At 48.8% G+C, this 25,059-nt stretch overlaps 6 protein-coding genes across 6 annotated transcripts; 1 reads left to right on the forward strand and 5 right to left on the reverse strand.

The window, feature by feature from the left end:
- Positions 1–4,729: 4,729 nt before the first annotated feature.
- On the reverse strand, positions 4,730–5,914 carry BDV37DRAFT_270497 (uncharacterized protein; the record flags this gene model as incomplete). The annotated part of the gene is made up of 1 exon (XM_032084568.1): positions 4,730–5,914. The coding sequence occupies one exon, from the start codon at positions 5,912–5,914 to the stop codon at positions 4,730–4,732; it is 1,185 nt and encodes a 394-aa protein (XP_031943108.1).
- Positions 5,915–9,604: 3,690 nt separating this feature from the next.
- BDV37DRAFT_292965 (beta-ketoacyl synthase) lies at positions 9,605–16,212 on the forward strand (the record flags this gene model as incomplete). The annotated part of the gene is made up of 7 exons (XM_032089282.1): positions 9,605–9,897; positions 9,957–10,248; positions 10,301–11,274; positions 11,455–11,648; positions 11,704–12,027; positions 12,093–12,298; positions 12,349–16,212. 7 exons carry the CDS (start codon positions 9,605–9,607, stop codon positions 16,210–16,212), a joined length of 6,147 nt encoding a protein of 2,048 aa, XP_031943109.1.
- A 409-nt stretch (positions 16,213–16,621) lies between these two features.
- BDV37DRAFT_292966 (sugar porter family MFS transporter) lies at positions 16,622–18,758 on the reverse strand (the record flags this gene model as incomplete). Its single annotated transcript, XM_032089283.1, has 8 exons — positions 16,622–16,990; positions 17,058–17,536; positions 17,620–18,016; positions 18,071–18,260; positions 18,316–18,443; positions 18,501–18,562; positions 18,614–18,652; positions 18,710–18,758. The coding sequence occupies 8 exons, from the start codon at positions 18,756–18,758 to the stop codon at positions 16,745–16,747; spliced, it is 1,590 nt and encodes a 529-aa protein (XP_031943110.1). The 3' UTR covers positions 16,622–16,744.
- A 1,646-nt stretch (positions 18,759–20,404) lies between these two features.
- On the reverse strand, positions 20,405–21,075 carry BDV37DRAFT_270501 (kinase-like domain-containing protein; the record flags this gene model as incomplete). Its single annotated transcript, XM_032084569.1, has 2 exons — positions 20,405–20,968; positions 21,049–21,075. The coding sequence occupies 2 exons, from the start codon at positions 21,073–21,075 to the stop codon at positions 20,405–20,407; spliced, it is 591 nt and encodes a 196-aa protein (XP_031943111.1).
- Positions 21,076–21,273: 198 nt separating this feature from the next.
- Positions 21,274–22,614, reverse strand: BDV37DRAFT_292970 (uncharacterized protein). Its single transcript, XM_032089285.1, has one exon. It carries the CDS (start codon positions 22,152–22,154, stop codon positions 21,333–21,335), a length of 822 nt encoding a protein of 273 aa, XP_031943112.1. The 5' UTR covers positions 22,155–22,614; the 3' UTR covers positions 21,274–21,332.
- A 26-nt stretch (positions 22,615–22,640) lies between these two features.
- On the reverse strand, positions 22,641–24,722 carry BDV37DRAFT_292972 (ATP-binding protein; the record flags this gene model as incomplete). Its single annotated transcript, XM_032089286.1, has 4 exons — positions 22,641–23,032; positions 23,124–24,332; positions 24,396–24,458; positions 24,507–24,722. 4 exons carry the CDS (start codon positions 24,720–24,722, stop codon positions 22,712–22,714), a joined length of 1,809 nt encoding a protein of 602 aa, XP_031943113.1. The 3' UTR covers positions 22,641–22,711.
- Between the last annotated feature and the right edge of the window lie 337 nt (positions 24,723–25,059).

Genomic DNA, 25,059 nt, shown 5'->3' on the forward strand with positions numbered 1-25,059 from the left:
AATAGCGGATACTACACCCCAGATACTGAACGCTTTGTGCTATTAAATAACTTCAGCGTCGCGATCAAAAGCTCTCAATACAAGATATCCCAGATCCACATACGTCATGTCCACCCTCGTCGGGGATCCATGTACGTCATGCTGGGTGACATTCTTGTGGCAGGATAATCAGTGTACAGTACACAGAATCTTGGAGAGTTTCCTTGCCATAATGGTTGAAGTATGGTAGACCGGGTATGGGAAGGATGTGGCTAGACATATCTCCATATTAGAGCTCTACTATATCTTTACAAGCCCTTAGTATATTCTGCATCACTCAAATAGATGAATATAACATCTACTTGAGAACATACCCACAAATGATACGGAAAAAAGAACAAAGAAAAGTCGCTCTCCGGCATCGTATGCAAACTTTGTAGCCCTACTACTACCCGTATGCTTGTGTGGCCCGAAATCTCGCCACAGGGTATAATTACGTCAGTAAAGGCGATCAAGAAGGCTAACATTGGACATTAAAGAATAAGCCTGGAAGATGGATAGTCCAATCCCACTAAATTACATTGAAATAGATCAGATACGACTGCAGATGGACAATACAGTAACCAGACCCACAGCCTTATACGTAAAACATATTATATTGTATGTTTGTGCAATTCATAGACAGATTCAACGGTAATATCTATTGACCGAACTATGGGATGAATACTCAAGTCCTAGTAAATAGACCCAGTACCTGTTGAGCCAGACAAACCCTACCCATGGGTCTAGACACAACCACACGGGCTGAAGCTCGCCTCACGTCATCAGCGTCCATACGTCAATTCCATCATGCAACGTGCACCAATCAGCCAATCCACATCTTTCGGGGGAGTCGACAGTAGTGATCGACATGATATCAACGGCTCGGTAGATAGTGTGGGCTTCTAAATTCTCCGATTGGAGGCGTGCAGGGATGGGTATGATCTCATCCGGGGCTTGGAAGGTTGGAGACTTGTAATGCCGGCGTGGGTATCCACTACTCTTTGTCACAGATTGGTGGGGTCGTCTTGAGATTTTGTGGAGATTCTTGGGATACACTGTGAACGTATCAAGTTCATCAGGGCCGTAGTCTTATGCGATACACAGTACAACACGCAAATCAAGTCCATCGCTTTCTGTATACTTAATAGATCCTGCAGATTCAGATATTCCCTGTGGATTGACGCAATAATGACAGATAATACGGCCTTCCTTGTGGAACTTAATTAAAGTATGACAGCGAAAGCATAGAGGTCTGTCATTCGAGGCCCACGAAGTCAATCTCTTGTTAAGTGCCACAATGACGATCGCTAGTATGGACAGCACAGTTAGACTACTGTCAAAATAGCCTAGCCCTTGTAGCGCAATGGTAGCGCGTACTCCAGTCTTGCAGAGTACATTCGACTGATCGGTCGGTATACCACCCCATGTAGATCTCTGATACCTTTTTGGCCGCATGGACGTTCGTTATGATCATGGGCAGGCAGACACATAGCAATTTTAGCTACCAGATATACAGTATTCGTCTCTTTTCTACCTGTGGCTCTTCTGATAGAACACCTATCGTGTAAAATTCGCCTTATATCCATAATAAACTGCATGTAAATGACGCCAGCTTACTTTCCAAGCTCCTTTCCATGAATTCTATAGGGCAGAAAGCCACAGCCTGTGTTACATCGCATCAAAATGTGATCGGGTAATATTTTCTCGGGGCAGGTAAAGGGCCACTGTGATGTTCTGTTTCGCTCCTATTCTTGTTTTCCTCTCGTACTAGCTCACCTAACTGACGTAATTTGTGACCTGTGGCGAGTTTTCAGGCTACTTAGACTTTTTTTATATTAACGGAGATTAAGTGGTGGAGCTGCCCAGTCTTGGCGAGACTGTATAGTGCTGTATAGTGAGTCAGCGGGCTTCATTCCTGGCATAACTCGGTGCATTATGATTTTAGTGGAGTTTGATCGGATGTTGGATATAGAGTGAATTTGCAACGAGAGCTCTTTTACATAGACACATGGACTCATAGACTGGAGATTGTCAAGTCCTAAGCGGTCAGTATTGATCAAAATGAGTAGTAGAGTTAGTTGGGAATAGACATATAAGATATTGTGGTCAAGTGAACAGTGCCGTCGAATATATATTATTTCGGAACGAAACAGTTTTGGCATAACCTAGAACAGCGACATAGCGTACAACAATTATACTAAAGACTGCAAAGATGAAAGGAGAGAAAAAGAGAGAGAGAGAGAGAGAGCGATTAGTATAACAACAACATTGATAGGGATTCAATATCGCTCATTAAAAGCGGTGCTTTACCATCTCAAACTCGGGGTGCGGCCTCTGGCCAGAACAACTTGATGAACAATGGACTAATTCTAAGAACCACAATCGGGATGGCAACGCTTGCAAATATCGCAATTAGATATCCAAGTATGCCGTCGAGGTGGGTATAGCACAGAGCCATCCCATTAATGGCGTTATGCTTGAGGTGGATGAGTTCAGGCAAGATCTCGGCACAGTCGAGGAGTACCTTCAAGAAGTAGCACGTGGACCAAACTACCCTACTTGTTTGGTAGCATGGGATGCATTTTATCACTGAGCGGCCACACCCGATGGTGATCCTCTTCGACGACCTGGACTTTGCAATGCGAATGCCGGTTGCTCGGTAGGTGAGTGCTTGCGCGCAGGTTGGCAGCGTACGTGTCGTCGGTCAGGGCATTAAACGGACTTTGAGGCACTCCCATTGGCTTCGCTCAACACTCAGCAGATCACACCGGCCGCAAGTATCATTAGTGAAGTAAGCCATCATCTGGTCATTGCCTTCTCCATGGATGATCTTATAGTGACTGAAAGACTTCTCAAACTGGACCCTAGGAACCTCCTTACCGGATTCCACCAGCTCATCGTGTAGGACCAAGCGACTAACAGAATCACCTTCGGTATACCCCAGCAAGTGGCCGACGTATAGTAAAGTGTGAGCCAGTACGAATAAATTGCAGGAGCAGTTGGTAACCATCACTCTGCAAGAACCTCCCGTACATAATGGCTCCTTACGACATGGATAGACAGGCTCAAAAGCCCTTATTTGCGTCTTCGCCTGGCAAGATGAGATAGGGCTGCCCACTGTAACTCCGCCTTGTCGCGTTCTCATAATCTGATCTGAACTCCATTGATTGACGAACTGTTCGCAAGCAGACGGCCCGCTAGGCCAGCACTAATAATAACCATCTTAGAGCCCACTGCGTTTGCATTGTGACCCCGAAGCTTAGTAGGCCCTGGCTATTCTTAGATCCTTGTGTATCATCGGTCTAGATGATCGCTGAACTTCACTTATCCGACAGATTGAAAAGCCCGCGGAGGGACGCAAAGTTGATTCCTACATCACGAAGTGACAAGTCAGCGTAGCAATGGAGGTAGGGACTGGAATTCGATCATTAAAGGAAACAGGGATGAAGATGGCTCAAAGTCCTAAGACAGATTCGGCTATCACAAGCGATCGGCTCATAAGGGTAGCTTTCATAAAGTGGAACTTTTGCGAATCCAGGTAATTGGGCAAGAGTCGTTCTACAATGGCATACTCTAAGATGACAGAGTAGAATGGATAAGCTGACGTTAGTAGGACAAGAGCTCAGATTGTATTTAGGACTAGGGTTACCCTTCCGCGAATCGCAAGTTGGGAGGCAGGTTCGGCTTTTCTCTAGACTGTTTGAGAATCTGAGACCATGAAGAATACCACACAGGCCCTCAATTGATGCAAGAAAGACCGGGAGCTCGTCGCAATACGCCCAGTGTCGCCTTTAAACCTTCACAATGTGAAGCTTCGGGACAATGAAATTGTAAAGATTGTTGATAGGCAGTGGAGAAAATTGAGCTCGGGGAATACCGCGCGGGATTGACTCGGTGGGCGAGCTCAACACTAGTTTGGGTTGCATTTGCATTGTGAATGTATCATTTACAACGAGGCTATGGTTGGTATAGCTACTGGAGATTACTAGGTCGTATTCACAAAGTAACCAGCGCATCGCGGCCCTAGAGCAATCCATCCCATGTTAGGAAAGTTCATACGAAAAAGAAAGAGATGAAGGAATCTCAATCAACGTGCTTTCTTTTTCTGTTCCTGGGTCAATGCCTCCCTATTTTTCAAACATATTTCAAACCTTTATTTGTATGCTGATATGCAACGTGCTGTGATGGACCAAGTTGACAATCGCCCAGTCAGCCTTTTAATCCTACAGTGCCTATAAATAAATTGGACACCCCGTCAGTTCGCGGTTCTAGTTTTAATGGTAGACCTGATTGCAACAATCATTTACGTCAAACGCCGATTCAGATTAAAATGTGGTTCTAGGCGGTTGTAAGTAAGAAATGATATAAACAGCTCGGCAGCCCTGTCTGGAAGAGCACCTTCTTGGGTTACATTCGCGTCTAATTGCAGTCCTCTAAGGTGACACCCTGTAGAGCTACACTGGACGTATTCTCATGGAAGGGAACATGACCGAAAGGAACGTGGAGCCTTCCTTTGGAAGTACAAGGCTTGGAGCTAGGGCGTTTGATTGCACTTGAGCCGTCTAAGCTTCTATTATGCCAGACTAGACGTTAAGACATTTGCATACCTCTATACTTCGGAGGCAGAAACAGTAAGGGCAGCAAATGCGTACGGCACTAGAGACCAAATATCTTAACATTGACTGGCGACATATGCACGTTTGCTCTGCTAACAAACGGTAGAGGACAGTTTAGAGGCGCAAAGCTCCTCCACCTTATATGTTAGATCATTCAATGTTGACGATAGAAAGTGAGAAATAGCCCCCAGAAGAGTGCCTATCGGTTCTCGCCCATTGTGCGTTCGTCCGAGCACAGTCTCTTGTATCAAGCATAGCACTTTGCTAATATACCCAAGCTCATAGAATAGAACCTGGGCTGTGATATGCTGCTCAGCAACAATATCAAGTTCGAAGTCTCCGAAATATATTGGTGTAACAGGGAGAGGTTCCATGAGGTTAACAGGGCTCTTGGCAGGTGAGTGCTGATCGATGCGATTGAACACCGTTCGATACCACGACAAGGCTTTTGACATTGTGGTAACAATCAGGAAAAGGATACTGGTGTCTTCAAGGCAGTCGGTACAGTCGCGAGATAGAAGCTGATCAAGATTTTGTGCTGCCGTGCGGTTGATCTTCAAGATGTGGTCATTCGATGGCAAGCCACAGCCCCTTTCCAATCGACATGTGGCCTCAGCACGGTACATCTCTTGCAAAACATCGAATGCTAGACTAGCACATGGGCATAGGTTTCTTGAAGTGCAGGAATCTGGAGGTGAAAAGTAAGACTCTGACATAGCCGCCTCCAGCGGGTGATACGATTCACTTTCTCTGAGGAAAGGTAAAGACTTGATCTCCGGTTGTCCCGGTAGGTTATTTACTGTCGTGCCAGCGTAATCCAATGGAGCTGGTATAGCCGGTAAACCTTTGCTATCATCGCCGCCTGGCCCAATATACATACCGTGAAGTTCACACGGGAAGTCAAATGAGACGGGTTCCAGGCCTGAGAAGAGAGAAAAGTCTGACGAGTTCACAGGGCCTCCAGACATCAGATGTTCGGCCACCTGTACATCTTGAGCTATCGATTGGTTAAAGGCTTCCACCTGTTTGAAAGGGACTTGTCTTTCAGTTCGTACGTAAGAACTCGATAGCCCAGCTTGGGTTGCTGTCGACCGTCCTTTCCACCGATACGGGCCGTAAACACAATGTTGCTGCACCGATTCGCATCGTTCGCAGCGTGGTTTCTTTTTGTCGCAGCGGACTTTCAGAATTGTACAACGGTCACAAGTAGACCGAAGTCTCCTAGGCACCTGGGTTTTATCTGTATGTTGCTGGTCGATTGGTCCTTTGTTGGACATCTCCATTCTGAGACGCTGTACCATATGTCAGAATCATGTACTCAACACCTGCATACATGCAGATGCGTAAGGCTACATACTCATGCCTCACAATGATATTCCGTACATAAATGCTCCTGAAGAATGGCGAGGGGTGGCATCTGATGCACACGAGACTACAAATTACGAATACCTCTATATACGTGCGGAACACTAGCCCATAGAAGCCTCCATTCTTGTTTTCAACCCATACACCTCCCAATCCCTTCGCTAAAGGGCTAGGCAGCAAACAAGGATTAACTTTGGAAAGCTCGTGTTGAGAGAGCACCCACTTAGGGAACATTTCCCGAAGCTGGTAAGAACTATGCGTGAGACGCCAAGGTGATACAATAGATCCCACCCGCTACGATGGTTCAGCAGTAGGTACCACAGACATGGCTGTCCCTAGATACCTGGGGCCCTTAAGGCTTCACGAGCCGAGGATCAATTGGCTGGACAGCCTCCAGTCTTCCTAAGTTTTGTTTGGACCAGTAGGATGACAGGATCTGTCCTACCTTGTGATGTGATAGGGGTTTATAGCAAGACATCTGGACTTGGCCAAACGTGGCTAGCTGTGATATTGATCCCAGATAGAGGTTCATTGGTAGGGTCAACTGCCTTATCAGAGTTCATCCTTCGCAGGGGACGTGATACGAGCCCTAATACAAGGGTCGGAACACCCCGTCACAATGCAAGCCGCTCAGTAGGCATCAACATAACCGGTTTTAGCAACTAAGAAACGAAACTCGTTTATCGCTACCAATAATAGCGAGCAGTGCTACCTTAGCATTCCACTAATGGAAAAATGTAACACTACTAAGAATAGTGCATTGTGAGCTAGTGGAAGAAGAGATACTAGTTGAACGAACAGTGCACTAGGAATGATCAGAAATTCCGGCCCACGGGGTCAGCCGCACATGTAAAATAAATGTACGGTCTTCTTGGACTGGGTAGACATGAGTATTTGGACACTGGGCAACATGGGTGGATTATAAACTCGCCTAGACGTAGATGATGGACCTTGGAGTACGAGAAGCCAAAGAAGACCATTCCATGCATTTGGTTACTCCATGATGCGTATGTAGGATACCAGCGGGTGCTAATGGGCCATCCACAACGTGTCAATAGATGGGTCATTCTTGGCTTGTCATCGACCAAGAGCCCTCCCAGGAGCCTTCCCTGACCTACAACATAGCGTGTGATCTGGGAGAGCATCCGAGATGTTCAACCAAACCTACCGACTAAGTACTGTGACCATCAGCGTGTTAACGTTATGTGGTATCATAGAACCTGGTATAGGTCACTGAGTGCTTCTCAGTCGGAGAGACAAGAGACTCCAGCCTTGCGCAAGTAGGATATCATGTCTCTAGTGCCATTACGACTATCCTGACTTTGCCTTTAAAAATATCGGACAAGCTACGGAGGGTATTTGGAATAATACATGCTGGTGTGTGGTGATACCGCCCAATTTCTCGTATTGAATGTTCAGGGTACCAAGTCACTGTGTGAAACAGGAGGCAAGGGCTATATCAACGTGATAATTTGGACTGCAAAGCCACTTGTTCAGAGTCCGAGAAATACCAGAATAGCTCATTTCTTATGAATAAGCCCCTATTCGCTGCCAGCAAATTAATTGACTCCATGCATGCATTAACCAAGAGGATAGATAGTTGAGTGCATCTGTGGTGTTCTACGGAAGCCAAATATCTATAGCAAAGGTCCACTACACGTACTGCAGATTCCTTTCTAGTGTTGAGTCATAGGAATAGGGCCTAAATCGTTTCCATAGTCTGAAAAATTGATTTGACCTTGTAGAGTGCGAGCGATATACGAGGGCTATGTCATCAAACATGGTCGCAATAGGAAGCGTCACTCTACCGTCGGTCACCGAGAACGAGCATGGACGGATCAAGGCCACTAGTTGACCAAAGCGTACGGGCACCAAATTGTAGATATGTGTTAGTAGCATTCATTAATATCATACAGTGTGATGGATCCTGTCTCTCCATCTCTTGCCTGTCGCAAATTATGTCTGCCAATGGCAACCTCTTTGGTGAAGTAGGCAGATACTAGGCAAAACATTAATTTACGGATACCTAGGCAGCAGAGGTGCCTTAGGATCCACTAATGTGTGGCTTTGCATAGGTACATGGGGGCTACTCGATATAGTGCGCATGATGTGCCTGTGTCCAAGGCACACCTGCCACTGCCTGGGGGAACCCCTAAGAATATCATTCCCCACCAGACGGTCAGACGACATCTACCGATGGAAGACGGTGATGTAATGTCCATATCCTCTGAGATCACCTCTCAGCCTCAAGTGTCACGTTCCAGCCGTGAAATCTCTGGTGCCTGCATCTAGCAGACCCGTGTCCAGCCCTGAACCGACGGCATCCCTGCTCTTGACTTAAGTGATATTGCCATGCAGATGACCTCGCGCTAGAATTCGAACTGGCTCTGATGCTACATGAGTCAACTTCTTCAATATTCAGGTGGACTAAGGTCGGGAAGAAGCGAGCTATAATCTGTCTTGTGGCTTTAAGAACGGGGGTCTGTATAGCTGGTTAGCTTGGGGAGATACTCAATAGATTATGGGCTTTGCCTCCGCTTGAGTTCAGTCGAAATGTTAGGTATTGTCATATGATCAATAATGACATGATTATCGAATGCTATTCGCCACGGTTCTGAGGGCTGAGAGAGAAAGCTATTTCCGGTTTCGTGTTATTGCGCGTGGATATGTAGACCATTGTGATTCGCATGGGTTTCCTTGAAAGGTCTCGAATACCTATAGCACGTTGTAAGACTAAATGCAGCCTAACTTGCCCAGCTAGGCAAATACATGTGCGATTGTTGGTTTGATAGTGGAGGCCATTGTTGCTGAAATTGGGCTTTCTGCATGGCTTCATCACAAGATGGAGAAGGCGGCGCGGTGTAGTCATCGTGAAATGCAGGCAGCCGTGGGATATCTGCTAATGATCTGACTAAGTGCTCTGAACTACAGTAAGACCTATTCCATCTCTGCACATATATAGCATTGCTAAGCTTCGAGAGTACATAGGTGTTTCCCGAGCAGTTCGGAAGGGTTTCAGCTACCGGTAAGCGGTAACCATCAGCGAGCACGGAATAGCATAGCTGATGTGATCCTATCGCCGAAAAAGCCTGAACTCATAAGACCAGGGATAGGCATCTATGGCCATGACCCGAGCACCGTAAAGGCTTGCTTACATCCCGAGGTATCCGAAAGGGAGCGGCAGCTACCGATAATCCATCTTATGGGACCCAGACTATCGGATCCACCCTCGGTATGCTGCCTCTTGTGATACGTCAGAGTCGCTGTAAGATGCGATGAAGTGCCCTGATGTCTGTGAGCAGATGCGCCCATAAGATGCGATGCCCGTATCGAGCCAACCTTACAGTCATCATGAATGCAACGCTGAGGCTAACCCTTTATGTATAGTTATCTCGGTGTTCCAAAGGGGCCAGCCTGGCAGTCTTATGGATGACAGGGCTATTGTGGACAGACATCCTGACCGGACGAGAGCCGGTCACATAGGCTTCATGTTAGACATATAAAGATACATAACCCCAGTAATACCTGCTGCATGTAAAGAATCTCAGTAGCCCTCAAGGCCAGGAGCTTAACTGTCAAGATCTAGTCCTTTCGTCAGAACCATGATCGAGGAGTGCAAAGAGATTGTTCTCTTCGGGGACTTGACCTGTGACTCGGTCGCGGGTCTTCGAGCCCTGGTCAATATTAAAGACAATCCTCTTTTGACCTCCTTCTTCGAACGAGTTACAGCCGGTCTTCGAGAGGAAATTGGTTTTCTTCCGTTCTCGCAGCGTCAACGATTCGTCCGATTTACCAAATTTGAGGAGCTTCTCGCTAGAGCCCAGCGCTCAGCTTGTCCCCATCCTGGACTTGAGAAGGCGTTAGCGTGCACCTATCAACTGGCATGCTTTATCAGGTAGGCTAACTACGCGACTGAATAGTATAGTGTGTTGGACTGACTGGTGAGGGCAATAGGCAATACACCTCTCCCGGCCGCAAGTATCCCTCGATTCATCGGACTTGCCTCATAGGTCTTTGTACTGGTCTCCTCAGTGCAGCGGCTGTGGGGTGTTGCGAGAGCATCACAGACCTCCTCCCCCTGGCGGCACACACAGTACTTATAGCGTTTCGCGCGGGTCTATTTGTTGCCGATGTGCGAGACAGACTGGAGCCGCCGACTGGGTCACCCGTGGCGTGGAGTGTTCTGATTCCTGGCTTAGATGGTGACACAGCTGTCTCGATCTTACAGAGGTATAGTGAGGAGAAGGTACATACGTTGACCCATACATATACGCACCTTGTACTGATACCATCGATAGGGCCTTCCCGCTACATCAGCCCCATACATCAGCACATATGCCAACACCGGAGTTACTCTGAGTGGTCCACCGAGCGCACTTAATGACCTTCTTAATTCAGGCTGCTTCCCAAAGAACCGGTCACTTGCTATTCCTATATACGCCCCGTACCACGCTTCTCACCTCTACGGACAAAGCGACATAGATAATATCCTCCGAAAGGCTAGGGCGACGCAGTTTGCCTCATACCAGTGTCAATTCAGTGTTTTATCATCCATCACTGGACAGAGCATCGGGGTCGAGACATACGGAGCATTAATTGGTCACGCACTGAATGAAATTCTCCGGGAGCCACTTCGACTGGACCGCATCGTCTCTTCGCTAGGTGAGACCTTGCTATCAGAATCGCCCGTAAGAAGCTGCACGATCCTTCCCATCGCCACACTCGTTGGCCAAAGTTTCGCTGCCGCGCTCCGAAAGCAAGGCGTTCCGGATATAATCGTAGACCCGTGCATGAACTCCAGTGTTGCTGTGCAGGATGATCGAACATCCACCACTGGACATCTAGGTCATTCTAAACTAGCCATCATCGGATACTCTGGCCGGTTTCCTGATGCCAATAATACCGAGGAGTTCTGGCAACTACTTCACGAAGGCCGCGACGTCGCCAGCATAACACCCAGTAATCGTTGGGATGTTAAAACGCATGTGGATCCGAGTCTCAAAAGGAAGAATACAATGGGCACGCCGTATGGATGCTGGCTGAAGGAGCCTGGCCTTTTTGATGCCAAGTTCTTTTCTCTAAGTCCTAGAGAAGCACCGCAGGTTGATCCTGCGCAGCGTCTCGCGCTTATGACCGCGTACGAGGCAATGGAATTTGCGGGATTTGTGCCGGACTCAACACCTTCCAGTCAATCTGATCGAATTGGAGTTTTCTATGGCACCACGAGCAACGACTGGGGTGAGACAAATAGCTCGCAGGATGTTGATACATAGTACGTTTTTTTATTTGTTTTTATTTTTCTATTTTATCTGGTTTATTTTTTCTTCAGTTGTGCGCTGTCAGCATATAATTTCCCTTAGTCGTGCTTTCCATTTTTTTATGCTTCTATACTTGGTTATTGCCTATTTCATTCGCAGGCATAGAACTTTGCTGCTAACAGAATTCCCACTAGCTACATTCCTGGCTCATGCCGAGCTTTCATACCAGGACGCCAAAACTTCTTCTACAAATTCAGCGGTCCAAGCTACAGCGTTGACACAGCCTGCTCTTCGGGGCTAGCCGCCCTCCACCTTGCCTGCAACTCACTGCTCAAAGGTGACATCGACACAGCCATTTGCGGTGGAACTAATGTTCTTACCAATCCTGGTAGGCACAATGCCCTACAGTACCACATTGCCTGATACTAACTAACACACCCCAGATATCACCGCCGGCCTTGACCGTGGGCACTTCCTCTCCCGAACAGGAAACTGCAAGACCTTCGACGATGATGCAGATGGATATTGTCGTGGAGAGGGTGTATGTACAATGATCATTAAACGACTAGAGGATGCCAAGGCAGATAATGACCCCATCGTCGCTGTGATTCTTGGGGCCTACACCAACCACTCTGCTGAGGCGGAGAGTATTACTCGGCCGCATATTGGGGCGCAGAAGGCTATCTTCGAGAAGGTGCTTACTTCGGCTGGCGTTGAGCCTTATAGCGTGGGGTATGTGGAGATGCATGGTACTGGGACTCAGGCTGGTGAGTACTACTCTTTCTATATGGTGGAGATTGATGTGGCTTTACTAAGTTGTGTGTTTGTGTAGGTGATGCTAGGGAGATGAAGTCTGTTTTGTCAATCTTTGCGCCTGCGACAGAAAGGCCGCGTACTGATGCTGAGAGACTGTTCTTGGGCTCTGCGAAGGCTAATGTTGGTCATGGGGAATCGGTATCTGGCCCTATTGCTATGATCAAGTCGCTCATGATGTTGGAACGGAACGAAATACCTCCTCATTGTGGAATCAAGACTAAGGTGAGATGCGCTTCGTCCTCCTCGAATGACTACATATTGACTGTACCAAGATCAACAGTGGCTTCCCAACGGATCTTACGGAGCGGAATGTGCACATAGCTAAGAAGCCCGTTCCGTGGGAAAGACCCGAAGGTGGTGTTCGCCGAATTATGATCAACAACTTCTCCGCTGCTGGGGGCAACAGCTCTGTCTTGATCGAAGATGCGCCAGTCTTTGAGCCCAAAAGCAACGAGGCCGATCCTCGCGCTAACCACCTCATAGCTGTCAGCGCCAAGTCGAGTACTGCGTTGGTAGCTAACATCAAGTCCTTGCTGTCATACATGACTACTACAAAGCCAGCACTCCCCAGTCTATCATACACAACGACCGCCCGCCGCATGCATCATCCATTTAGGATCATGGTAAGTGGGTCAGAGCTGTCTGAGGTCCAGGCTCTACTAGAGAACAAGCTCGTGTCTCCTACGGTCCAAAGCCGAACCAGGGCCGTCCAGCGTGTTGCATTCGCATTCACCGGCCAGGGATCGCAATACATTGGCATGGGTGAAAGTCTAATGCACTTCAGTACCTTCCGCAGCGACATCGAGCGATATGACGGCATCGTACAAACACTTGGTTTCCCTTCCTTCTTGCGGCTGATGGAATCAGGAAATGGAGATATTTCGGACCTTCCTCCACTGGTCGTTCAGGTCGGAACGGTATGTATCCAGATAGCCATGGCACGTCTATGGCGATCTTGGGGAATAGAGCCCTGTGCTGTGGTGGGTCATAGCCTCGGTGAATATGCAGCACTGAACATCGCTGGCGTACTTTCTGAAGCAGACACCATTTTCTTGGCTGGGAAGCGGGCGCAACTGCTGCAGGATGAAATTTCAGCGAATAGCCACGCCATGCTTGCTATCGGCACTAGTGTGGACGAAGCGAGGTCCCTGTGTGAAGGTCTGGAATACGACGTCGCATGCATCAACACACCAAGAGAGACCGTCTTGAGTGGGACGAATGAGCAGATCGACCGGATACTCGATGTACTGTCTCCTACGAACCTCAAGAAGACTAGACTTCGTGTTCCATTTGCATTCCATTCTTCCCAGATGCAGCCCGTGCTTCAGAAGTTCAGGGCCGCTGCACGAGGTGTTAAATTCTACGAGCCAAAAGCTCCTGTCATCTCGCCTCTCCTTGGAGAGGTCGTCACCTCGAAGCAACCATTTGGACCAGAATATCTAGCTCGCCACTGCAGAGAAACTGTCAACTTTGCCGCTGCACTCGAAAGTGCAAAGACGGATGGAGTCATCAGCAGTGCACTGTGGATCGAGATAGGAGCCCATCCCATTGTGTCAGGATTACTGAGAAACAATCTCGACTCAACAGTCAAGACTGTTCCAACCCTGCAGCACAACAAGGACACCTGGAAGGCACTTACTGTCAGTCTGTCTACTTTGTATGAGTCTGGTGTCGACATCAGATGGTCCGAATATCACCGCGACTTCATCCCGAGTCTTTCTGTCCTACGACTCCCATCTTATAACTGGGACCTCAAGGAATACTGGATGCAATATGTCAACGACTGGTCCTTGTACAAAGGGGATGCACAGTTCCTAAAGGGGGCACCTGGGCTATCGACTACCTGCGTCCATAGGCTCGTCGAGGAGAAGGACGGCAGCAAAATCACCGTTGTGGGTGAGGTGGATGTCCTCCGCGACGATGTGGACCCGTTTGTTCGTGGCCATCGTGTCAATAATCTGCCTCTCGTCACTCCATCCGTGTATGCCGAGATGGCACTCGTGATTGGGGAATATCTCCGTAAACAGCAGACTCGGCTTTCTGGAGCCCTAGTGGACTTGCAACATATGGACGTGCAACGACCGTTTGCGACAAAGAGTAAAGGGAAAGGTCCCCAGCTTTTGCAATGCCATGCCATGCTTGATTGTGAGACCTTCCAGGGATCTGTGGAATTTTGGAGTGTCACACTAGAAGGTAAGAAGTTAGTGAGACACGCAATCGCTAGCATCACGTTCCCAGATGCAAAGGCCGCTCAGGAGGAGGTCCAGCAGCGTGCGGAGAGTATTCTACAGGAAATGGAAGACATGGCCGCAAGAGTCAATACTGATGAGCGAGTACAAAAGTTCACCGGCAAGACCGGATACAACTTGGTATCATCACTGGCCTCCTATGACCCCGAGTACATGGGTGTTTCCTCGGTGCTCCTGGACAGTGCCCGGTTGGAAGCTGTTGCGACTGTTAAATTCAATCATCCTCGAGCAGATGGGGTATACCATGTAAATCCATACCTGATTGATAATCTTGGACAGCCGGCTCTCTTCGTTATGAACGCTAATGACCAAGCCGATCTCAGCAAAGAAGTATTCGTCAACCACGGCTGGAAGTCCCTGCACTTCTACAAGCCGCTGTCAATCAATAATACCTACCGATCACACGTTCGGATGAGCGGGCCAGATGCTGATGGCCTGTATGGCGGAGACATGGTCGTGTTCGAGGGTAAGGAAGTTGTCGCCCTGTACAAGGGTATAAAGGCACAAGGAGTCCCACGAAGGCTCATGGATTATATTGTTCACATGCGAGACGATACCAAAGCCGGTGCTCCTGCTGGGGGAACTCTTAATGCTGGCCATATTGCTGCACCGAACTCAGAAGCCGATCCGTTAACAGAGACTGTCAGTACAGCCAACGGCCCAGATAGTTGGAAAGCCGCACTCAAGATAATATCGGAGGAGAGTGGTGTCCCGATCGCCGAACTGTCGCCCGAAGCAGCATTCGATGATCTAGGCGTGGATTCGCTTCTTGCGTTGCTCTGCGCCAGCCGCTTCCGCGAGGAACTAGGCTTGCACTACGAGTCATCTATCTTCCTGGATCATCCCACCATCAAGGAGTTAGAAGCATTCTGGAAGCAGGGGGCACCCGAGAGCGGAACAGTCACTGTGAGCGGCCGCGACGCTGTCCTAAACTCCATGTTTGCCGAAGCAGAGGCAGAGGTCGACCAAGACAAGAGCAGTAGCGACGGGGACCGATCATCACTAGGCACCAGTTCGTACGAAGTCATCAATGCCAACACGACAGAAACCACAGCGGAGATCAGCAAAACTTCTTCACTCAAGATTTCCGCAACCTCGCTTCTCCTACAGGGCAGCCCAGCTCTGCCCTCAACAGTCAAGACTCTATTCCTGCTCCCAGACGGCTCCGGATCGTGTTCCTCCTATGCAGGGCTTCCGCGTATCCACCCATCCATAGCCGTCGTAGGCGTGAACTGCCCATTCATGAAAAGCCCAGAGGCCTACACATGCGGCATCGACGAGGTCACACAGATGTACATCACAGAAATCCGGCGGCACCAGCCCCATGGACCGTATGCGCTCGGTGGATGGTCTGTGGGCGGTATCTTCTCCTACCACATCGCACAGCGGCTGTCAGCGCAAGGCGAGCAAGTCAGCGAGTTGATTCTCATCGACTGCCCGGTCCCCAAGGGTCTGGACCACCTCCCACGCCGCTACTACGAGTACTGCGATACAATCGGGCTCCTTGGCGACGTGAACGGAGTGAAAAGGAACCCGCCACCCTGGCTGATTTCCCATTTCGAAGCTTGCGTCAACAGTCTGCATTCGTACCACGCAACACCCTTCGCGTCTGACGACGTGCCCCGTACACAAATCATCTGGGCCTGCGACGCGATCGACAAACACTGCGAACCAAAGTTCAAGCGCCGACCAGACGACCCGGAAGGACTGAAGTTCCTCACGGCGACTAGAATTGACTTTGGTCCCTGTGGCTGGGAAACTCTCCTCCCGGAAGAGGATATCACCTTGGATAGGATGACGGGGGCCAATCATTTTAGTATGATGAAGGGGGGATTTGCGAAACGCTTGAGTGAGATGATTGAGGGATTTTTGATGATTGGAAATTGAACTATTAGATCTGTTTTGCTTCAATGCTCTGTTTGTGTTTTGTTTTTTCTATGCTTGGTAGTTATATTTATTGTTCAGTGTCCACAATGCAGTTTTCACATTAATAATGCCTTGTTCTTTCAGGGACACATATAAATGCATTAACAACATGCGGAAACCTCAATAATTCTCAAATGGTATCTGCTATTTGATCCAGATGGCGACCGTCCACAAAAGCAAAGGAGCCTTCATCTATTCGACAAAACAAAAATCCCCATAGAGAAAGTTTCCAAATCACAACTACAGTTTGCCTACACCAAGTAATTTATGAATATTCCAAGTATTACCTAAAAATCAGATTAACTCAGGCCATTCCTACTCATATTTGGTATCACGAAACCAAGCTAACTAAACATTACCACAAACACAATAACAATCCAGCAAATACTTCCTCGTCCACCCCAGTCTTTAGTATAAGAATGTCAGTCTAAGACATGGCGGGAAAAACAGTTTCATCTCACATAAGGATCGAAGCAGCGTGCAAGGTTCATAACTACACTTGCTTCTCCGGGGTTACTTGCGTAGCCGAGACGCCAGTATCCTCGTGCGCCGGATTAATCTTGAGATTGCCTTCGATGATCTCTCTCTCGAGCTCCTCCATCCGACTGCGCTTCTCGAGCTTGCGCCAGGCGGGGAGGCCGCTGTCGAAGACATCGTCCATTTCCTCTAGTGTGAAACCTTTGGTTTCGGGGGCGGTGAGGAACATGTGGATGAAGGCGGCGGTGTTGAAGGCAGCGAACTGTGATACGGAAAGAGGTTAGTGAACGGCAATGGATATGGAACTGGGTAGTACGAGTAGAACATACAATCATGTACATCTTCCAGTTGATCGACCATAGCAAAGGTGGGACGAAGAGGGCCAGCAGGCAGTTCCAGACCCAGTTGGAGGCGGTAGCCAGCGAGACTGCTTTGGCACGGACTTTGGCAGGATAGATTTCAGCCGGGTAGGTCCACGAGGTCGGGCCGATGGTCGTGGCGAAGGAACACACGAACAGATAGGATAATGCGATAATCGCCTTCCCCACGGCGGGGTGGTCGGCGACCGTCCACGAGATAGCAGCGAGCTTGGGATCAGTGCCCGGGTTGGGCGCTCCAAAGCCTCCTTGCAGCCCACCTTCCAGGTAGAGGAAAATCGCCTGGAGGAAGAATCCAATGAGAATCGCCGGGCGTCGGCCAAACTTATCCAGGTAGAGAATGGCAGGTAGGGTCAGGGCCGTGTTGAGAATGTACTGAATTGACGCGGTGAGCAGGGGTGATCCGGCGCCGGTGCTCTGCATGATATAGACTATCGAGTTATCAGCATCATGCAACTTGGTCAAACCAATAATGGCTGATTGTCTATCCTTGTATTAGAAATGTCGAACATACCGATGTAGTACATCATCACGTTCATGCCGCACAGCTGCGACCACATCTGCAAGCTCATACCCAAGATGACACGCTTGAAGATGCGAGGCTTGACGAGCTCCTGGAAGCCAGTGTTTGTTTGCTCCCGCTCCAACGCCAGAGCCTCCTGGATTTCTTTGTATTCGGCGAGGACTTTGGGGTGGTTGACATCTCCGTTACCGTGCAGCTTCGATAGCACATTCAGGGCTTCCTCCCAACGGTCTTTGCTAGCGAGCCAACGGGGAGACTTAGGGAAGAGGAACATGCCAAAGAAGAGGATAACGCCGGGCACGATTTGGATTCCCCATGGAATGCGGAAAGCAGCTGTACTCTGCGTCGGGTTGTTCGGGCCGCCGTCGATGTTGCTCGCGCCATATTGCTGAAGGGTTTGTCAGTATGGGAATGGCTGTCATGACGAGCACGAGAGACCCACAATGAAATATTGAATCAAGATACCCCACGTAATAGCCCATTGCTGCAGCGATATAACTCGTCCTCGAATTTCTTTCGGTGCGATCTCGGCCTGATAAACGGGGACCATTGCAGACGCGATACCAACGCAACCACCAGCGATGACACGACCGACGACTAAAAGAGCGATTCCGTTCGACGCACACATAAAGCTGGTAGAAATTAGGGCAATTCATTATTTGTCATTTGAGAGTTGGTCTCACTTACACAGAGCCAATGATCCATAGAATAGAAGAGAACTGGATCGCCCTGACACGGGAGAAGCGATCGGCAATAAAGCTAGAGCACAGCGCACCGACGAGAGAGCCAAACGGCATCGCACAGGTGATGCTGCCCTGGTAATAATTAATACACAGAACCACGGTCTGAGATCTAGCAAAAGAATTACTTACCTGTTTGTATTGACCGCTACCAACTTGGAAATAGTTGGTATACGCAGCGGTCCCCAGGACGCCTTAACAGAGTGAGCTGATGTTTTGAATCCCAGGGCTCTAGCATTTCTTACCACTCATCGACGAGATATCAAAACCAAACAAACCACCGCCTGCAAAAAAAGTCAGTTTCATGTCTCCGACCTCTCTAGCAGACACGATATGCTCACCTAGAGTGGCAAAGCCACAGAGAAAGTAGACGTTGTAGATTTTCTTCATGGTGACAGTTACTGTTGACACCCGGTCAGCGACGCAAGAGCCAAGATGGGATCAAGCAGAGAACATGTGAAACAAGTCCCCAGGGACAGGAATCGCCGTATGTTTAAATATGCCGACTGGCTGCAGTGAATGCAGCTTTGGTCGGTTGTCCGAGAGTCACTGGTGAATTTCCTCTAATGTAACACTGCGTGTCGGCTGACGGGCATGATTGGAGAGGAGGGATCAACAAAACAGACCCGGGACAGCGATTGGGAGATCTTTACCTTGCCAGATGATAGAGAATCACAAGTTGCACGGCGTGGCGGACGCCACCAAATAAGAGGCGTGGTTGTGATTCGACGGGACAGGGTGGTGTCTATGAGTTAGAGTCTCGTATTTGTGATCATGGGGGAATTCAACCTTCCCCGCAGTTGTGATTCTGGGGTAAACAAGGTCTCTTTGAAGCTTTTAACCTTTTCTTCTGTTGCTTAAGCCTTTGAGGTGGGACAGTGGATAAGGCCAGTCTTGCAGGAAAACATCGTGCGATGCCACTGCACACAAACAAAGGAACCTGGGGGGGCAGGCACGAGTCAGGGCCTGAAATCAGTTCCAGGTCCACGTAACTATGATCCTGGACTCTCTGCGACCTTCGCCTTCGAATACGACTCTGTCCGTCCCGTACCATGAGTCTCGTTAACCCTAATTGAGTTAAAGAACAAAGAGCTGCAGAGCTATGCCCCCTTGATAGGCGGATTATCTCCTTGGGCCCTAATCATGTCCAAGCGCGCCAAGGCTGCTTAACGGGTCGAAATAAGACTCCCAAGACCTTAGTGGCTACAGGCGTTACACCACATGGCACTACGAAGGGTAAAAAGTAACATTACTAGTCCTAGTAGGGCACAGACGATGGCAATCAACCAAGGGCAAGCAAAGTTCAGTCTTCCTCCCGTGACCACGAACCCGTCCCAAGCTTAGGGTTACATAAATGTCACGTTCAATCAACAAATCCCGCGGTTGGATTTTCAATCGACACCCGAATCATTCCAAATCGTTGGTTGAACATTATGCAGGGGTTTGCAGGACTGTCCTTTTTCTTTGGCCATATTGACTAGTAGTAGAAAGCTATTCAACTGAGTTTGTCACGGCGTTATATATGTTCACCACTCCTGTGAGCTATCTCCGAACGATATTTGCGTAACTTAAATTGCTGAAACAGCTTGATGGACTCATATTTGACAATAGATCTATGATGGCATGATAGGGCTCCATAGAACTAAAAGTGAAGATGGCCCTTATCATCGTACCTACCTACTACATGGTAAGCCCGTGGTGAAACCATAGTAGGATCTCCTCAGAAAATAGAAAACACTAGAGTTACTGATATATTACCAACCTCCTGCTAGCATACGAACTTTCAGCTCATTCCAGGCCAATGTAGTTGCGAACACCGCAGGGCAGAGGTTACTATCAGCGCAAAAGTGCTACCAACGTAGTTATATAACAATAGCTAGATTATCGGTCTGATACCATAACACAACGCGCCATTTATAACCAGCTCCTAGATGGCCACAATGCCTCAGCCGGCTCACTCCCGGTTCTGGCGAATTCAATCTCATTGCACAAATTGAGGGCAGAGTTGAATGCACCCTTAGTCCAACATCGTTCAATTATCGGACCAGGCCAGACACACTGGGTACTAGGAAGATCCTCCGGGGCCATCTCCCTTCACTAAGTTCTGGTGGGATGTCTTTAAAGATGTCAAATTCGCACTTCTCCCCAACCACTACCTCGTACATCACAGCTCCAAACTGCCCAATATCTGTTTGCATGGAATAACCCCCAGAGTCAGCCGTCTCCATACAGGTGTCAAGGGGCATTATGATGGACTCGGTAAAATCGCAGAGTTTGATTGATAAGTCAGAGTTGAGCAAGAAGTTGCGGCTGGCAATATCTGTCACAATAATTCGTCTTTGGTGGACATGTGCAAGTGCTCGAGCCATTCCACGGAACCAAGAACGTTGGAGATACTTCGACGGCTTATTTTGGCTTAAATATGAACGTAAAGCCCCCTTTTCCATTAGAGGCAGTGTTGTGGCCGTCTCGGAGAAACCCAGGACAGGAACAACATGGTCGCATTCCCCTAAGGGCTTGTATATGGACTGTTCGTGTCGAAGGGATTCGATATTCGCTTCGACTTCATCGTCGCTGCTTGTACTCCATCTGAGAGGTAGCTTGATAGCAAGTTGCTCCCGATGGATAACCAAGCCTGTCCTGCCAATGCCCAGAATTTCCTCTAATAAAATGAACCCACGGTATCTATATTGTGGGAGGATGCCATTTAATTGTTTGCTACAAACTCTAATGGAAAATCTGGAAATTATTCAGAGAAGAATGGATTGTTGACTGAATCAGCTGAAATACAATGTCCAGTTACGCAAGGGGCTGACAACTATTATATACCCTTTGTTGATCATTGGTGTGTAAGCCCGAGCCAAGTCTATCCAAGCCAAGTTCAGTCCCTCGCTCGATTTCCCCAGGAAACCTGCGCACAAAACTAAAAGATGCTAAAACAACCAAGTAAGTGAACAAGAGCATTCATGGCCTTTCACTATGAATAGTCTCCTGCATAAAATCGACAAGGTCATCATCCGAAAACGCAATCGTTGCATCCTCGGTTATACCCGGAATGCGAGGCATTTCATCCAAGATCAGCTCTAGCGGTATAATCAAGGGCGCATGTCGAACCCTTCCGGTGTCATACTCCACGCTGACCTCATGTGTGCATTCTGCAATGCCATCTATCTGCTGCCAGCACTCAAACACGATCTCCTCGGTAGAGAAGGCGACTACCAGGACTAAATGGGTGAAGCTGGAGGTATTCTCCAGCCACAGACGCGCATCGACTCGAAGCGCATCAAGGGAAGCCGTATCGCCGAATTCCATAATGAGTGACGGGTAACTATCGGGTCGTCTGCTTGCAAGTGGGATATACGCCTGTTCTGCTTCTAGCCGCAGTCCGTTGTGCATCGTGTATATTGTCGGGCCGACGTGAGAGAGTATATCGGAAGTGAGGCCGTGATGGTGTTGATATTTACGAATGTAGAACCTTTCGTACATGGCCTCACTGACTCGCTCGCATAGCGGCGATTTGAATTTGATGACGAGGGTATTGTGAGCGGGGAAGACTCGCACTAGGAACGTACGAGGGCGATTACACGCTCCCCATTTCTTGAAGTCGAGGAAGTCGGCGTCGGACACCTGTGTGAATGCTATGTATTGTTCGCCGCCGGTCAGGAAGGACCCCAAGTACTCGTTGATGAGCTCTATGACTCTTTGAAGGTCAGTGTAGACCTCCAACATCACATCTTCGCTTGGGTACAGATCCAGAGGATGCCTCTGGGATGCTGAGATGGTCATCGTCCTGGCTCTGGGAAGTTCCAAACGCTCTGAAAAGAAAGATAGTGGTTATTCTTTTTTTTGATGTCGAGCAGTCTAACGTGAGTAGAGCGTGGACACAGTGTCCCCCCAACGGAGGGAAATGGATTTTTCTGAGGGATTTTCGTGGAGAGCAAATATTGGTAGAGAAAAGATGTATTCATCATGATGAGCACGATATTAGCCGCGTGATGGTCTCAGGACTGCCAGCCCATGGCCTGCCTACTACTCTTGCGCAGTCTTAAACAAGGATACAATTGCCATCATTACGTGCTTCCGTCGCAATCGAGATATATCGATCTGCTATTGAGAAAACGGCAACTGCAACCAACACGCTTGGACCAGCCCTTGCCTTTGACGAACCGAGAAAGCGAGGGAACCATGAATATCGCGCATTATTTCTCCTACGGAGTCGTACAACATACGCAATGGGTCAAAACACGGAACTGTTAGCAATATACTTCCATGGGCAAAGTTCAATAAAAGATAGAATATCTCGCATCATTTGCATCACTGAATTACACCAAAGGTGGCGTGAATCAACGAGCCACATCCATCAGATTCGCAGCTCGCAAGTCCAAAACCGCCCGAACATGATCATACTCGATGTCAAGGTCCTGCTCGCGCGCCAGAAGATGCGCTGTCTTCACCACATTCTTAATCTGCCGGCCATTTAGTTTCACCTGGGCAAGAGAGTCCAGCTGTTCCGATGAGAAGCCCATGCTGCCACCCAGGAACTGTGCCCAGATCTGGCGCCGTGAATTGACGTCGAGGGCAGGGTACCGAGCCGACATATGGATCCGCGACTCAAACGCCGGATCGATGCTTTCGGCACGATTGGTCGTGAGGAACAAAATACCCTATGCAGCAAATCAGCTTGACGCTTCATACGTTGCAGTACATCAGACCACTTACCTCGTAATATTCCAACAGTCACAAAAAGATCGAAACCAACTCATTTCGCACCAGATCTCTCGCATTGCGCGTCTCCATAAGCATATCTGCCTCGTCCAGCAGGAGCACAGCACCCCACTTCGGGACCATGCGAAGGATATCTTTCAATGCCTTCTCGACGTTCCCAGCAGATGTGCCGAGGTCGCCCGCACTCAGGACGTACAGAGGAACCCGCATGGCTTCTGCCACACTCTCGGCCGTGAGTGTCTTTCCTACTCCAGGAGGACCACTCAGCTGTAGAATGACGCCCCTACCCTTGCCCTGCACGACATCGTCAAAGGTATCCATCTGCTTGGACTGAGCCTTTGCGATGGCCAGAATCAGACAATGTAGCCGCTGCTGCTCTGCCGGAAGAACCAACGAGTCGAAGGCTTGTGAGTCCCAGACAATATCCCGCACCCCTTCAAGAGGGACTTCGAGCCACTTTTTATCCTTCAGTGAGTACCCACGCTGCATGGGAGTCGCCAGAAGCCGCTTTTCATCGTTTAGTGGTTTGAGGCAGGGATCAACCTTGATAGAGTGGTTGGGGTTGAAAGTATTGAACGCCTCGCCGTCAATAATGATCCGGCTCTTGACGCTGATCTGGATGTGTCGTCCCATGAACTTGGCGAACCCAGGTCCTTCGTACTGCTTGCAGTGATACCCGCTGTATTTCTCCCACAATTTCCCCGGGGCAATGAGATTCTCCTGCACGGCGCCTGCCTTCGGGTGAAACTTTAGAGGGAAAATGGGTAGGGCAATAATTGGCTGTGTCCCTTCGAACAGGCAGATGTGTTCGTCATGCATCCTATATCCAAAGCTAGTTCCATCATAATCGATGTACATGGAGGACACACCGAATACCCCATCAGAGCTCAACGTAATCGACAGCAATTCGAAGACACGCTCATGATCGTCATCGACAGAATAAAGATGGGCTCCCGGTTCAAAGATTGCCCAAAGAAAGACGTGAGTGATCACACAATTGTGGATGAGGTCCTTCTTGTGGGTAATGATCTCACCAAGTTCTTCTTCCAGAACTCTGTACAGAAGGTCGACCACAGACCTTGTCGCGGAGTCTTCGATGTCCTCCCGGGCCTTGGAGAATGCCTCCCACCGGTGGATAAATCGCATGAAGGGCGTCTGGATTTCAACCCGTTTCAGCGCCATCGTCAGGCCGGGGTAGCCCTTGAGGAGCTTATTCAGGAATTTCTTGAGCAAGTCACTCTAAACAATAATCGAGTGAATCTGAAGGGGTTTACGGCCATCGTAGCTCTTCATATTCCGCACAATCATTGCGTACTGGCCAGATTCAGTATTCTCGACCGGGACGGTGAGGTCGTCAGGGTACTCCTTTGTCCACGTCGTGCAACCCGCTCAGTCCGACTTCGTCTTGTAGACGTTGCGGGCCTCGCAAATAGATCCGGCAGGGGCGTACTTTACGCGCTGCGAGTTCTGACCTTGGTGGGGATTAGTCTCTCTCTTTCTGGTGTTCTTGAAGGCTAACTGACCTGAGGTCATCAGAGTACCTCTCTCATATGCAGCTTCGTCTTCTGAGAATGGCATTTCACTCTCACTATCGCCGGAGTCTGGGTCTTCGTGGTATGGCATGAACATTTGGCTGAGAGTATCTCCCGGGCATATCAGACCGGTATTGAGAAGCGCTGAATAGAGGTCCTCTCTGGGATAAACATGGTAAAAGAGCAGGATACCTGGCAGTTAATAGACAATTAGAAGCAACAGCACGGCCTCAACTGGTGTATCACATCCCTGCTACTGGGGTACGATGCCTGAGTCACTGTCTCGGGAACAGACAGCTCCTATCTGCCTTGGCTCTCTAGTTGCCTTAACAGTGGACAAATCGGACTCCAATAATTCTGCCGGTCGCCTATATGAGCCTTGTTGGGTCAGAGGCTGCCGCTAATCAAAATCTATCTACCCAAGTAATCAGCCT

This window comes from Aspergillus pseudonomiae (genome assembly GCF_009193645.1).
Source record: "Aspergillus pseudonomiae strain CBS 119388 unplaced genomic scaffold BDV37scaffold_21, whole genome shotgun sequence".
Classification (NCBI taxonomy): Eukaryota; Fungi; Ascomycota; class Eurotiomycetes; order Eurotiales; family Aspergillaceae; genus Aspergillus; species Aspergillus pseudonomiae.